Source organism: Ascaphus truei, chromosome 5 (assembly GCF_040206685.1).
Source record: "Ascaphus truei isolate aAscTru1 chromosome 5, aAscTru1.hap1, whole genome shotgun sequence".
NCBI classification, from domain to species: domain Eukaryota; kingdom Metazoa; phylum Chordata; class Amphibia; order Anura; family Ascaphidae; genus Ascaphus; species Ascaphus truei.
Window position 1 is genome coordinate 294,237,068 of NC_134487.1, and position 15,701 is coordinate 294,252,768.

At 44.6% G+C, this 15,701-nt stretch overlaps 1 protein-coding gene across 2 annotated transcripts in view; it reads right to left on the reverse strand.

Annotated features, from left to right (window-relative positions):
- The window catches only part of FBLN1 (fibulin 1), a 108,199-nt gene that overhangs the window by 35,873 nt on the left and 56,625 nt on the right, over nucleotides 1-15,701 (reverse strand). Inside the window, exons 15-16 of one of the 2 annotated variants that reach the window (XM_075602743.1) lie at nucleotides 2,676-2,812; nucleotides 202-336 (exon numbers count right to left, since the gene is read on the reverse strand). In XM_075602743.1, coding sequence (XP_075458858.1) covers nucleotides 202-336; nucleotides 2,676-2,812 — 272 coding nt within the window. Of the gene's footprint in view, nucleotides 1-201; nucleotides 337-2,675; nucleotides 2,813-9,879; nucleotides 10,315-15,701 lie in introns of those variants that run through there. The other variant, XM_075602744.1, reaches the window with a different exon arrangement.

Here is a 15,701-nt window from a genome sequence, read left to right on the forward strand (position 1 = left end):
AGCAGTATAGGGCGGGCTGCTTTAACAAGATTACAGGCATTACAATACGTCGGGGGTATTCAACTTCAGTCCTCAAGATCCACCTGTGCTGAAGCTGGGATATCCATAAAACCTGACCTGTTGGGGGGTCTTGAGGACTGGAGTTCGAGAACCCCTGCAACAAGGACTCAATCGGTATAAAATAGAGAGAATTATACGTACCAACTATCATACCATCCACATACCGCTTCTGGATATCGAATGACTCCCTCAGATTGCCCTCCGTTATGTGAAATATAATATCTGGCTGCGGGCCGGGGGAATACGCCGGGGTAATGGCACGGAGGAAAATTATTTCTGCAAGAGAAAGAAAATATAAGCGCAGAAAAGAAAGACATGTCCACTCTGTGAATATAATACCACTCATTTACTGAGATACCCTGACCTGTGCTATCCACAAACTCTACAGTAGACATTGTTTCAGAGACTTTCTAAATGGAAACATTACACTGCTTACCTAATTTTCTGCAAGATGCCATTAAATACCATTAATTGTCTATTAACACACCATATGTATCAAGGTAAAATTGGAGCAGTTCTGGAGCTAAGTAATGGCACCATACAGAAGTATCAAGCCTTACTGCCTCCCTAACCACGGAAGGTAGCGATACCAGGCCTCGAGTGCAACGAAGAAGCAGTAAGCAGCTTGGAAGAATTCAATCAGCGGGGGTCCCTGCTTCTGACCACCGCAGATTTAATGCTACCGAGTCAGCCACGAGTCCGTAAGAGCTGCACCGAGAGGTGTACGTGGGGGCTCGGTAGCCGCTCTGGCTAGGATTTAAAGCTCCCGTGCCAAGCCACGTGGGCACAACCGGAGAGACTACTGCCCCCCCCCCCCCCTTATGGAGGTCTATATCCAGAACCTGCGGAGACCCCCTGCTTTAACTCAGCATATAAAAATAATAAAACATCAGTTTGCCTTGAGAGCTGCACAGAGAGACACACAGAGAGCAGGGCCGTCTTATCAGCATTATAGGCCCCCGGCAGAGCAGTGCACTAGGCCCTGCCAACTCTCCGCTACAAGTCGTAATTTTTCTCCTTCTGCCGAGTTAGCTGCCCAGCGTGCCCATGCGTTAAGACGGCACTGACAGAGAGGCAGCTTCTCTCCTGGGACTCCTATGCACAGCTCTTACAGTCTCTGTCGCGGGACAAATAACACCGCGCTAATTCTCCCGGGCCACAAAATGTACTGCTTCCAGGTACCGTGGATCAACCGCCTCCAGGACCGCAGACTTCAGCCTGTCGGTCAGCAGCCACGGAGGCAGTAGGTGTTACTACATCTGTATGTCTCACAGAAAAAAGTCCCACTGAAATCAAAAGGATTTCTTTCTTTGACAAATCTTGTGTATACACAGAGAACACCCGCACAACTTAGTATTTTGAACCAATGTGAGGTGCTAACTAGGTAATGGAACCGCTCTGAGTTCATCATCAGACAATGTATCATTTTATGAACATTCAAAGCGAAAGACAGAACTTTGAACATTGGAAGAGTAACCTATTTTAATCTAATATCCTACATTTATTGGGCAATAATCCAAACTGGGTTACAACAAGGTGGTTTCCTTCCCAAGAAAACGAGTCTTTTAGAAGAATCCACATTTCCTGGACATGGGATAGGACAAGATGGTTGCCTGTTACCCATCCCCCTGTTACCCATGTATTGTGTAATCATTATACCCTACCCCCTGTTATTCATGCTTTGGCAAGACTGACATGTTTGTCTGGCATGCCAATAAAGCTTATTTGAATTGATACAGAAAACAAAATACAGACCATTAATAGCAGAGACCCTCCGTGGTCGCAGGGCCGCCGAAAGCGGGTTGGGACCCCAGTGAAACTTTTTTTTCGGATCCCCCAGCAGCTCTTTTTGCTCTCGCACTTAGCTGTGGCGGCCGCCTCTTTGCTGCCGTCCTCCTTCTCCTTACGAACCGCAGCGCCAAGTGACGCCGCGGACTTCAACAACATGCGCTGCGATGGTAACGCGACATCGTGACTTCATTTGACGCTACAACGTCGCATTGCCATGGCAACAAGACTCCATGTGACATCACGTCGGTGACGTCCACGGCGTCACTTGACACTGCGGTTCATAAGGAGAAGGCGGGGGCGGCAGCAAGGAGTGACAAATAATGACACGACAAGAAAGACAAAAACATACTGTATGCAACAGTCGGACTCCCTTCCGGACTGCCGGGACCCAGTAATTTGTACTGGCTTCTCCCCGCCTCCCCCCCTCCCTGCGTCTCCCCCCTCCCCGCCTCCCCCCTCGGCAAGTGACATCTTTGTGAGAAGCAGCCACTGCTTTTTTTTTTTAATGTGACGCCGAAACATTTTTGTAATAGAACACCTGGTCTGAGCTGGTATAAAGCTCTCTTCCTCAGAGATTTACATACGTAGATACTGTACTAACAGATGGATCAGCAACCCGCACCATGATTTACATCACACCAGTAGCGGCCGCACAAAAAAAATATATATATATTTTGTATTTTTAGTGGAGGGGAAGCCCAGAAGCACAAAAGGTGGATAAGCTTTAGCACCCCTCAACTCCCCTTCATATAAACGCCTAAGAGACGGAGTTGTACACCATCTTATTAATGTCCCCCTGTGTTTGCAGAATGTGAGCAGCTTACCTTCCGGGTGATTGAATTCCCTGAAAGTGGGCAGAGAGATAACCGTGTGGGAAATGGTGTGGACCGGGTCCGTCACACAGTTCATATCGTTTGGCCGGCAGGATTTGATGCAACGTACGGTGTCCGATCTTTCGTATCTGATACACACAAATGGGGGGGACGGGGAGGAAAGGGCAACATTTAGTTCCATTTAGGCAGGCTTCCATGTACTTTCCGGGCAGATTTTAATACGGAGAGTAAATACCAGAGAGTTGCTGCTGTATCCTGTTTGTGTTGAGCAGCATTGTACCAATGTATCTAGATCAGGGGTCTCCAACTCAGCCCTCAAGGGCTACCAACTTTTATGGATATCTTTGCGACAGCACAGGTGGCATCGTCAAAGACTGAGCCACCTGTGCAGGGATATCCATAACACCTGTCTTGTTCGTGGCCCTTGAGGGCTGGGTTGGAGACCCCCTGATCTAGATACATTTTACATCACCTTGCATCAATGTATGTCATTTACACCTATTTCAGGAGCAAATCTCCAGTTGTGAGACATGATACTCCCACCCCCTCTCCCCATAAGGGGGCTATGTATCAAGTCAATTTTGGAGCATAGTGGACGCAAAGTGAGGCATTTTCATCCTGCACCTCCTTGGGCCAATGTATTAAGGTAGTTGGTTAGTGTGCCCAGTTTGTGTGTCAGTAGTGTTTCCCGGCACACATCATTTAATACGATGCATCTAACTCTGCGTAGCGAGGGGCGCATTTGTAGAAATGTAATTTGAACATTTTTTTTTTTTTCATTTAGGAAAAAAATTTAAAAATTAGAAACAATTGCGATTATGATGCAAAAGATATTTTCGGGTTTGTTTTGCTAATTTCCAAACGTTTGCCTAACCCTGAAAGTTCTATTTGCAAAACTTTCACTAATTTTCGAATATTCCAATTTTTTGGGAAAACAACCAGCCGCCAATTTTTTTTTTCAACTTGCAAAAATGAGCAAATATTAAAAAAAAAAAATGCACAATTTTTGTAGTGAATTTGAATTTTTGCCGAAAACTCGCTCATCTGCAGTTCGGCGTCGACTATGTTGAGCAATATTTTTATTTCATATTGATACATAGCCCCAAATAAATGATTACCTCCAAATGACATATTTTAATGTATTTAGACTGTTTCATCACATTTCCAGCAACTTTAAACACTGTTAAATAATGTGTGCTGTTGTACAGACCATAGTGTATGATTTGGGAAACATGCCCCCTTTATATAGGGTTTGGCCTCCTTTAAACCGTTTACACCCCTATGGGGCCATGCAGCAAATTAAAGGTGCAATCACACATGGATCCAGAACCACACACGGTGCTAAGCTCTAGCATGCCTTTATTGCCATACAAAAGTCCCTTATGTGGATATGGGTCATAGTCGGACAGACACATTTCTTACAGGCCTCTGAATGGGGAAGTGTTTGTCAATCAAGTGTTTTCTTAACCTTTGTCCCACCCTGTCCTTATCAGAGAACCAATAGAGATAAGGGGAGGTTGAGATGGGGGTTATTCTTTCCATACAAGCACTGGCTGATCACACAGTGACATCACACAGTGACATCACACACAAGGAAATCAAAGCCCTCCCAAGTCTAACTCCAAAAACAAATAAAAATACTTATCGGTGTGAGATTTGGGTAAATCTATTACCCAGGTGAGACGCCTTAAACATGTCACTGGAATTGGCCCTAGGAGGGATTGCCGCTTGAAGCGTGAAGGTTTATTGTGCTGTTTGGGCTCTTCGTGTGCGTCCTGCGCATCAACAATTTTTTATTATGTTTTCCCAACCGGTCTTTCAATGGACGGCTCTGACGCCGCCTGCGGAGATGATGATGTATCAGGGCTCATTTCGAGCACAATTGATACAAATTGCATCATCTTCATCTTGGATTGTTTTTGCGTCCGTGTCTCGCTCCACGTTCTGCGCGTCACCTTGCGATTTGAGGAGTGTCAATGGGAGGAGTTACATGGCACACACAGCCATGAAATGTATCTAACGCTGCGTCTTTGTGCGTCACTTTTGTATCTTGTATTTGCGTCCGGAAATCTGTCAGGCCTGTGGTGGCGTAAACTTTTCTGCCTTACAATTTGCGTCAAATGTAAGGGATACTTTCTCACACTTGCTACAAATGCAAACAGAAAAGGGGGCGGAGCGTCAAAACAAACTTCTATTTGCACTTTAATTAGGTTGATATACTGTATCTCCCCGTTTATCTTCAGAGGAGCTACACTGCGCTTCAAAGCAGGTTAGTTACAGTTCCTTACATAGACTAGAGCAGGGGCGGCCAACTCCTCAAGGGCCACCAACAGGTCAGGCTTTCAGGATATCACTGCTTCAGCACAAGTGGCTCAATCAGTAGCTCAGACAACGACTGATTGATCCACCTGTGCTGAAGCAGGGAAATCCTTAAAACCGGACCTGTTTGTGGCCCTTGAGGACTGAAGTTGGCCGCCCCGTAGGGTACACCATGGGTTTCCAACTCGATTTTCTAAGGGAGATCCAAGTTGTGAGCTGGTGTGGAGCGCTGGACAGGAGATGGACTTCCTCCTCTTCCGTTCAGGTCATCAGTAACGCCGTAGTCGCGTGACCGCTCTGAGGAGCAGTTACGTGATCACGATGCACCGGAGGGACTGCAGCTCCTCCGGCAAGCAAAGGGTTAGTTCAGCCAAGAGAGGTGTGTGAGTAGGAGAAAGCACAGCATCGCGTAGATGTTTGTGTGGTGGAGATGAGTGGTAAACTGAATGACACATGGGAATAAAACAATTTCTCACTGTACATATTGGTTTGCGTGAAGATCCTCCAGGTCGTCATTTAGCAGCAGTTAGGGAGATTAAAGATCCCCTTTCCCTGGTCAAACATTCAGTCTGTAGAACAGGAAGTTTACTTTAGAGCAAGCATGTCAAACTCGCGGCCCGCGGGCCGCATGCGGCCCACAACGAGTATTTTTGCGGCCCAGCTCACGATGTGCCAGCACTGCCAGGAAAAGCGCGGTCTCTGCAAGGGGGGGGGGAAACCTCCCCCCTCTCCTATCTGAGCTTGCAAAGCCAGGCCCGCCTCTTCCTGCTGCATGCAGCAAGTCAAGTGAGCACTGCTCCTTGCCCTCCTGCTCCGATTCCGCTCCCCCCCGTTCCGATTCCGTTCCGACCCACCCGTTCCTATTCCGATCCCCCCCCCTGCATCGATCCCCCCCGCTCCGATTACGTTCCGATTTCCCCCGTGTGTATGTGTGTCTGAGTGTCTGTGTGTGCCTGTGTGTGCCTGTGTGTGCGAGTATGTGAGTATGTGTGTGTCTGAGTATGTGTGTCTGTGTCTGTGAGTGTCCGTGTATGTGTGTGTGTGTGTGTGTCTGAGTGTGTGTGTGTGAGTCTGTGTGTGTGTGTGTCTGTGTGAGAGAGAGAGAGTGTGTGTGTGAGTCTGTGTGTGTGTGTGTCTGTGTGAGAGAGAGAGAGTGTGTGTGTGTGTGTGTGTGTGTGTGTGTGTGTGTGTGTGTGTGTGTGTGTGTGTCTGGGAGAGGGAGAGTGTGTCTGGGAGAGGGAGAGTGTGTCTGGGAGAGGGAGAGTGTGTCTGGGAGAGGGAGAGTGTGTCTGAGAGAGGGAGATTGTCAGAGAGTCAAAGAGTCAGAGGGAGAGAGCAGAGGGAGAGAGTCTGTCAGAGAGAGAGTCTGTCAGAGAGAGTCTGTCAGAGAGAGAGAGAGAGTCAGTCAGAGAGAGAGAGTGAGAGAGAGTCAGTCAGAGAGAGTGAGAGAGTGAGAGAGAGTCAGTCAGAGAGAGAGTCAGAGAGAGAGAGTGAGAGTCAGTCAGAGAGTGAGAGTCAGTCAGAGAGAGTGAGAGGCAGGCAGTCAGAGAGTGAGAGTCAGTCAGAGAGAGTGAGAGAGTGAGTGAGAGTCAGTCAGAGAGAGTGAGTGAGAGTCAGTCAGAGAGAGAGAGCGAGAGTCAGTCAGAGAGAGAGAGTGAGAGTCAGTCAGAGAGAGAGAGAGAGTGAGAGTCAGTCAGAGAGAGAGAGGGAGTCAGTCAGAGAGAGGGAGGGAGTAAGTCAGAGAGAGGGAGAGAGAGAATCGGAGATGCCAAGTGTCAGGAAAAAAACATTAATTTTATCGTTCTTTTTTTTATACTGTACTTTTCGAAATAAACCTACGTTTCTATGAAAATTGAAGTTTTTGTTTTTTTGCGGCCCACATAAACTTAAACCTTGTTTATTTGGCCCGTGTTAGCCTTTGAGTTGACGTGCTTGCTTTAGAGTTTCATGCAGTTTATTTGTCTCAGCTGCCAGCATCTGATCTTCAGAGCAGAGCTGCATATCGGGGCTTATTCTGCAAGGATCTGCCTTCCTTCGATGGGGCTTCCTGTGCGAGAGCACTGGATCAGCGCTATCACAGCTTACAGAATAAACCCCATTGTTGATCTCCTGGTTTTACTTCAGTGTATTAAAAACAATGACAGCTCTAATGATGTAAAGCAGATTATAAAACTTTTTGTTGCAAGATTTTTTCCTGCACATTCCAAACATTGTTCTGTATAATTAAACTGCACCTGGGTTACGCCTGATCGTGACTGAAACGTTCCCTCATCCCCCTTTAGCAACATGCAACATCAAATGTATTAAACTACAAACTATCCAAAGTATTGGCAATAATGACCAAATCAGACTATGTTTCTGCCTCCTGGCTAACAGTATAAGCCATTGCAGATCCTTTGTGTTCCATAAGGTTGCAATGTATATTACTTTATATTACTCACAGAATATCACGTACAATACCATTGTACTGACTTTTTCCAATAAGAGAAAGTGGCCTATATGAATGGCATTTTTACACCAGTTCCAAACCGAAAGTTCAGAGTACATTCTCTTTCCAGCAGCATTTGCAAACAATTGGAAGAAAAATCTTCTCAATTTAATTTCAACTCAAGTTTTCAATGTAATGATTCAATGTATCTTGTAATACCTCGTAATGGACCAAGACAGTCATCTAGAGATGCAATTGTGTGTATAGCCTGGCCTTCGGCAGCTATTGCTAATTCTGGGCCTTTCCTCTGTCAGTCCTGTTAGAACAGGCAGTGGAAAGGTTAATTCCTTCAGTTGGCCTGTTTTGCATTTCAGCTCTGAGTATGTAGCAATATTCAGGGGCGGGCCTAAGCAACCTTTGAGCATGTTAATCCAAAGGGTGGATGTGGGTTGGAACACCCCCTGATGTGTGTGAGCCAATCGGTATCCAGCTTTGAGTTGTAATGATTCAAAGTTAGAGACACTCCCTGAGGATATTCAAATTGAGACATGTTTCCTAAATTTATATTGTCAGTTAGTGAGTGTCAGTTAATCTTCAGAGAGAACTGAGAGAGATAGGAAGCCAAGAAGAGTTCTCTCCCTCCTGCCCCACCTGGGTGAAGAGGGAGGGCAATCAAGCTCCTATGAGCAGAAGGGCAGAGAGCATATCAGGCTTATCATGTTCTGCTGTACGCTGTGTATGCTGCTTTGAATAAAGATCCACAGAAAAGAAGCTGCTGTGTGTGTGTCCCTGTTCCTGGTGTTTGGAGAATGGAGTGTCAGTGGGGGTCTCTCCTCTGGAGACCCCAGTGGATCTTTACTGGCTGGAGGCGCTGTGCACCCTGAGAGAACAAGGTAACCTGTCCCACACCACACCTCCTGTCCCTGTCCTGGGCTCTCCCCACAACACCGCGGAGCACTCAGCCCTCCTGTTTACCAGCAGGTCACAGCACCCAGACCACTCAGAGTGACCAGAAGGAGTGTACCCCCCAATCTCATGTTGGGTGGGGTACCATAGAAGGGTTACATGTGTATAGAGCTTTAGAAACCTCACAGGTATGTTCTTGGTGTGTATATGGAAGCATGGCTTCCATATACCTGTAGCACATATCGTACACAGAACATTTCTTGGATATATTTATTGGCAATACCCGCGAGTTTTAACAAATACATTTCTAGAAAGACCTAGAACTAATGCACTGCGAGCCTCTAAACTTCAACGAAGGGGGTTAAAAATGAGCCCATCCACAGGAAATCGGATCATATACAACTGTGTTACTCAATTAAACTTTTCCTATAAATGATATATACTAAGAGATTTATCTCAGTTTGCAAGACGAAGATTTCTATGAAAAGAAAAAAAATCACATAATAAAATAAAGGTGTCAAATCTCATATCTCTAAAGTGTTACAGTATAAAAAAGAAAGATAAAAATCACTACAGGAACTGCCCCCCCCACCCCCCCAAACAAAATAAAGGTTGTTACTGAGTTAAATAAGCAGACAAATATTTCCACATGAAGTTATGAGCTGCTGCTTTAAGAGACGTGTGCAGGGATACCTCACACTAAAACTAACTATGTTAAAGTCTTTTGTTTCTACCCCACAACTCTAATTAGTGGGGGACGACGACACGTTTTTTACATTATCAGAGAGCCACATTGCTTCCTTTAATGCAGGGGCGGCCAACTCCAGTCCTCAAGGGTCACCAACAGGTCAGGTTTTCAAGATATCCCTGCTTCAGCACAGGTGGCTCAATCAGTGACTTAGTCGAAGAAGGGACTGATTAAGCCCCCTGTGCTGAAGCGTGGGATATCTTGAAAACCTGACATCTTAGTGGCCCTTGAGGACTGGAGTTGGCCACCCCTGCAGTAACACATTACTGTGAAGGTGGCAGTAATTGATTACAAAGGAATACACTGAAGGGATTAGCTCAGATATGCGGTCTGGGCATACCTGCCAACACATGAACAAAATCTTATCAGGAAGATTTGTTAAGAAAATGCAGGAGATTTCTTTATCTTTCATGGACATGAATTGGGTTGACATTTTTTGAGGGAGAAAGTAGACAAATGATGGATTTTCAACAAAGTAGGAGGGAGTGGTACCACACAAATAGGTCGAGTTGGCCAGCATGGTTCCAGGCACCCTCAACACTGGAGAAGCAAGTTGTATTGCTAACTCAACTTCATGTCATCAAGAGCTTTCATTTCAGCAATCTTCCGAAGACATGGAAAACCAGAACTGCACAACAACCTTGTTATATTTGGTTGGCAACATAGAAAACCCACGGCCATGCAGCAAAGCCACGCACTGAATTGGAAGCGTCACCGTGTCCAACGGAGACTAGTAACTGGCAAAGAGACATGGACAACTGCCATTCCTGCTAACCCAAATCAGAAGAGCAGCATGCAACAAGGTCAAACTTTATTGAATCTAAAAAAAGGTAAACAAAACAGCAATGAAGACAAGCCCCTGAGTGCGCGCACACGATCAAAGCTCTGCCGTAACAAAGACGTGAAGTTTGGCAATGAAAGTGTTGACAGTCCCGTGTCGAATAAGATTCATCTGGATAGTAAGGAGGAGGTCCCTGGGTTCTGTGATTTGCCGCTGCATAGCCACAAGGCCACTGTGGGAGTTCACTTTTTTGGTGGTGAAATAACCCTCCTCGTTCCCGCTGGTGATGGACAGTTGAATGTCATCGCCGGGGGCGGCATGCGAGGGGCCCATGCGGAAAATGTCGGTGGGGACTTGGATGTTGGTGGGGAAAGAGAGGTGGTGATAGGTTATTCTCAAGGGCAGGCTCTGGCACTCGTTTTCATTACAAGGCAAGAGCTCACAGCGACTGCAAGAAAAGTGAGAACACAAGAGAAGAGAAGCATTAATGCACATGGAAGCTAAGCGAGCAGAGCAGGAGAGAATAAAGATGAACTGACAGGGTTGCATGTCACGTTGCACAAAGTGGCAGCCATTTATACCATATGTAACATTTGGATAATATTAAGGTGTTATAGCAGCTTTACCTTTTAGACTCAAAACCACAACGTTGAGCAGCGTAATATAAAATGGAAACTACAATATACAATAAGTGCTGCTTTTGTTATGGGTTCTATACCTCACTGTGGCAACAATGCAACATTTGGAAAGTGACAGTGTTCAAAGCTAAAGAATGGAGTAGGGTATAAAAAATTAAATCGGGGCAAAGCAGCTTCATAGAATATTAAATAACAGCCTTAGAGCTACTTCTGAACCTCGTGTGTAAAGCCAATCAATGTAGCAAAATATGTGAAATCTTCTTTTTTTTCCCTGTTGTAATAAATCCGTTCTATAGTATTAGATCATAGTGAATGTGTTTTTTGTTATTATTCTACGCTTAATGCCATTTTTAATCAGTTTTAAAGCATCCTTTGATTTCTGGCCAATAGGAAGCCGCCGCGTCAGTCCTTGTCTTCCTATTGGACCACGTGATGCTGGAGCTTTAAACTGCACCGGGATACCGGCAGCACCTGCAGAGGTAAGTATCTCAGGAAACAGGGGGATCCCGGGGCAGAAATCAACGTGGTTCAACTCCGGAGACCCCCTGCTACAACCCTATTAAAAAACAGTGTCGCCAGGTGTTCTCCTTTAAAAAAAGGAAGCATTAGTTACAAAATGTAGCGGTCATATTGCTTCTAAAAGCGTGTTTATCATCCGTAGACTGACTGACACATTTCTGTGGAAGGTGAGCTGCATATGACTATTGTGTTATGGTCGTTAAAACTAAGCTGAGGAGGCGACTGGTTCCTCAAAAACTTGCAGATAACCAAATAATTGTCAAGCAATGTAGAAACCGTCGACCTTTTGAATGTGCAGAATAATTGTATGGGGCTTATTCTCGGAGCTCCTACGTTGTCAGAAGGTATTTGACATGTTCAGAAGAAGCGGAATGAAATGTAAGAAAAACCCTTATTCTCTATTGCACATCGCATCTTTTAAACCGCGTCTATAAAAAGTGACAAACCGCTCCGTTTAAGAGTCAAAACCCCCGGATTGTACGCGCTTTAGAAGCGGGATGACCTGAGTTGGTGCTAACTCCATCCCCAGTCTGACTTATGGGTTTGCGTGAGAGAGCAAAACCCATATTTCAGGCTCTGGATGGAACTTGCAATAACAACAAAAATGTGCGTTTTTGGAAACGGTTTGCAGAACGGTGCTACGAGAATTGCAGGTTTTTTTTTTTAATAAAAATGTGAGCTGGAGGCTTTCTTGACAAACTGATCGGATTTGCAAAACCAGAGTGAAACTGCGTCTAAAAAGCTTGTAAGGGAGCTTCAATACACATGTATGTGGACGACACAATCCTATATGCACACAGCCCTAAACTCTCCGACCTTGGACATGTACTTCAATCTGTACTTCACCAGAACCCCACCTTAGCAAACTTGATAGCCTCTACAATTCAATATGCAGCTTTGTTCTCCAATGCAGCTACAACACACATCACTGCGAAATGCTCAAAGAACTAGATTGGTCATCACTTGAGTCTAGGCGCAAAGTTAATCTTTCCTGTCTTTCCTTTAAATACTTTCTGGGCAAGCTACCCAGCTACCTGAACAAGCTCCTCATCCCTACCACACGCAGCACTTATCAACTGAGATCAGACTCCAAAAGACCCAAGGCACAACAAAGTATCTGGCTGCTCCTCCTCTTACTGTGCACCCCAAAACATTGAACAACCTACCGGAGACTCTCACAGCCGCCACCAGTCTAAGTTCTTTCAAAACTAAAGCTGTCTCACATTTTAATCTGGTCTGTAACTGTTACATATGCCTATAATATATATTATCTCCAACTGTGCATACAATGTCTTATAATAATAATAGCATGTTCTTGTATAGCGCTGCTAGTTGTACGTAGCGCTTTACAGAGACATTTTGCAGGCACAGGTACCTGCCCCATGGAGCTTACAATCTATGTTTTTGGTGCCTGAGGCACGAGGAGATAAAGTGACTTCCCCAATGTCACGACACCGGGAATTGAACCAGGCTCCCCTGCTTCAAACTCAATGCCGGTCAGTGTCTTTTACTCACTGAGCCACTCCCTCTCCTCTCTTATGTATAGTTATAACTTTGCTCACTTAATGTAACCATGTATTTGTAACCATGTATCTGTCATCATAACTCTGCCCAGGACATACGTGAAAACGAGAGGTAAGTCTCAATGTATTACTTCCTGGTAAAACATTTGATAAAAAAATGAAAAAGCCTTTCAGACACGGATTGGACATACGAGAAGGGCTTACAGAATAGCAAAGCGTGCCAATCCGCTTCTAAATCGCATTTTAGAAGCGGTTTGCCCCACTTTGGCGCTATGAGAATAGGCCCATATATGTGCAGAACAACCTTTAGAAACTGCTTGACAACATGTTAGTAGAGCTGCTGTGGACATAGCAGCCCGCCTTAGAAGAAGGTAAAAAATATGTTTTTAAGATATATTATTAAATGCATGTTGATTGATTAATACTAGTAGATAGATTGATAGATTAACTACTTTCCCCAATAACTGTTCTGCTGTTTACTCATTTGTTCTGTGGATATCAAATGACGCTCATTCAGATATGTAAAAAGCCTAGACTTTTAGAAGTTTAAATTAATTGATAGAGACATGGCATAAAAAGACTAAACCATACGGTAGCAATATTTAATTTCAGATGTGGTGCATGCAAAAGATACTCTAACTTCTAGAGAGCATCAGAATTGCATTTTTATACATATGGCAGAAACAAAAGAAATGTGTAGATAATTATAAATTAAGGTAAAATACGTTTTACGGCTTTTATACGCTCTACAGAAGATAGCTTTAAATCCGGGAAAGTTTTCCTGTTCTCAGTGCATTCACAGTTAAAGAAACAGCTGGTGATATCTTGAAAACTCGTAATGAAACGTATAAGTAATACTAACAAGAAGCACAACACCATTACCATCCCTCTATAACCCTATAATTATATTGTGAAATTCTGCGGTACCCCAACCCACTCTAAGGAGCCTATTCACTAAACTTCGTTAAGTTCATTGCAACATTGATCGGGTTAGAACGTTCCTACCGAACGGTATAAAATGTGCGTAAAATTTGAGATCATAAAAGCCGTTGTTGACAAACAATGCGAGTTTGGGCACTTTTTGAGCTGCTGCACGGCTTGTAAAAGCAAGAGTGCTAACACTTGTTAAAACGCCATTTTCAAGAGATGTTGCCATGTCATTGAAGCTTTGTGATCGGCTACACATGCAAAATCGCTTGAAAAGGGCATTTCACGAGCGTTAAAGCACTTATCGAAGTTTAGTGAATATGCCCCTAATAGCGCGTCTGAGATCAGATGCATTGTAAGGAACCCCAACCCTCTCTAATAGCGCGTCTGAGATCAGATGCATTGTAAGGAACCCTAACCCTCTCTAATAGCATGTCTGAGATCAGATGCATTGTAAGGAACCCCAACCCTCTCTAATAGCATGTCTGAGATCAGATGCATTGTAAGGAACCCCAACCCTCTCTAATAGCGCGTCTGAGATCAGATGCATTGTAAGGAACCCTAACCCTCTCTAATAGCATGTCTGAGATCAGATGCATTGTAAGGAACCCCAACCCTCTCTAATAGCATGTCTGAGATCAGATGCATTGTAAGGAACCCCAACCCTCTCTAATAGCACGTCTCAGATCAGATGCATTGTAAGGAACCCCAACCCTCTCTAATAGCGCGTCTGAGATCAGATGCATTGTAAGGAACCCCAACCCTCTCTAATAGCGAGTCCGAGATCAGATGCATTGTAAGGAACCCCAACCCTCTCTAATAGCGAGTCCGAGATCAGATGCATTGTAAGGAACCCCAACCCTCTCTAATAGCGCATCTGAGATCAGATACATTGTAAGGAACCCCAACCCTCTCTAATAGCATGTCTGAGATCAGATGCATTCTAAATTCTACTGTATTTGGTAAATTTTTCAAATGATCTGAAAGTTGCAGGGAACCCTTTAGGGATGCCTGGGAACTCTCGGGGTACCTAGGAACCATGGTTGAAAAACACTGCTCTATAGGATGCAGATCCTTTCAATCGAGGAGTGAAAAAAGCAAAAGCCGATTTAAAAAAAACCTGCCAGTCTGACATTAATGAGCAAGTCTGAAGACTAATAACATGTATTTTCAGTGATAATCATTGCATGTTAATACTGCACTGTTGTCCTTTGCTGTCTCTCGCCCTAATGGTTTTAGATCACTCAGACTCAGGTTCGTGGTTCCCTAACTGGGCCCTGGGGATTTAAAGGTGAAGTTCTATCCTGCTAACATTTCCGAATACAGTAGAATGTCGTTCCACAAATAACGTGACACGATTCATTTCCCTCCGTGTCCTAGTACGTCAGAGTTATCCGCCGGGACGTCGCTCCCAGCTTTTGGGCACTTTTATTTATGTTACGATTTCTCATGATGAGAATGGGAAAAAAACAAAGAAACATTGTGTATTTGAAACGGGGATTCCATTTTCTGTTTGCACTTTTAGGGATCTATTTAGTATGTTCCTAAAAGATCGTTTGGGACATAAAATTGATGTTAAAAAAAGACTTAAATAAAAAAATATTTTCCTCCTGCTTATGCTGCAGATCAGGGCTGGGGCAACATTAGTCCTCAAGGGCCACCAACAGGTCAGGTTTTCAGAATAACCCTGCTTCAGCACAGGTGGCTCAATCAGTTGCTCAGTCTTTGACTTAGTCTGTGTCAATTACAGTCTTTGCCTGAGCCACCTGTGCTGAAGCAGGGACTGATTACGCCACCTGTGTCAAAGCAGGGATATCTTGAGAACCTGGCCTGTCGGTGGCCCTGGAGGAATGGAGTTGGCCACCCCAGATCTAGAGAGTGTGAATGGGTGCAATAATGAAGTATTAAAAGTAGCAATCCCTCCCACCCCCAAATTAATATTGTTTTTAAAGATCGGGGTACCATCAATCATCTCCCTCCCCCCCATCCCCCCCAGAATCAGGTGTTAACATTAAAAAAATGTATTAAAATTGCGATTAGCGTGGACTGCTGCTTTAAGAGACAGATATAAAGAAGCGAGGTATCAGATTATCTCTCTCATTCTACCCTGTTCCCAGTGCTACAAAAACCCACTGGGTCCCAGGTGATGGAACCTGCCAGCCGAACGTATGTGAAACTTGGTTAAGAAGTATTTACATTTGACGCTGTCCCTGACTAACACACGGGAC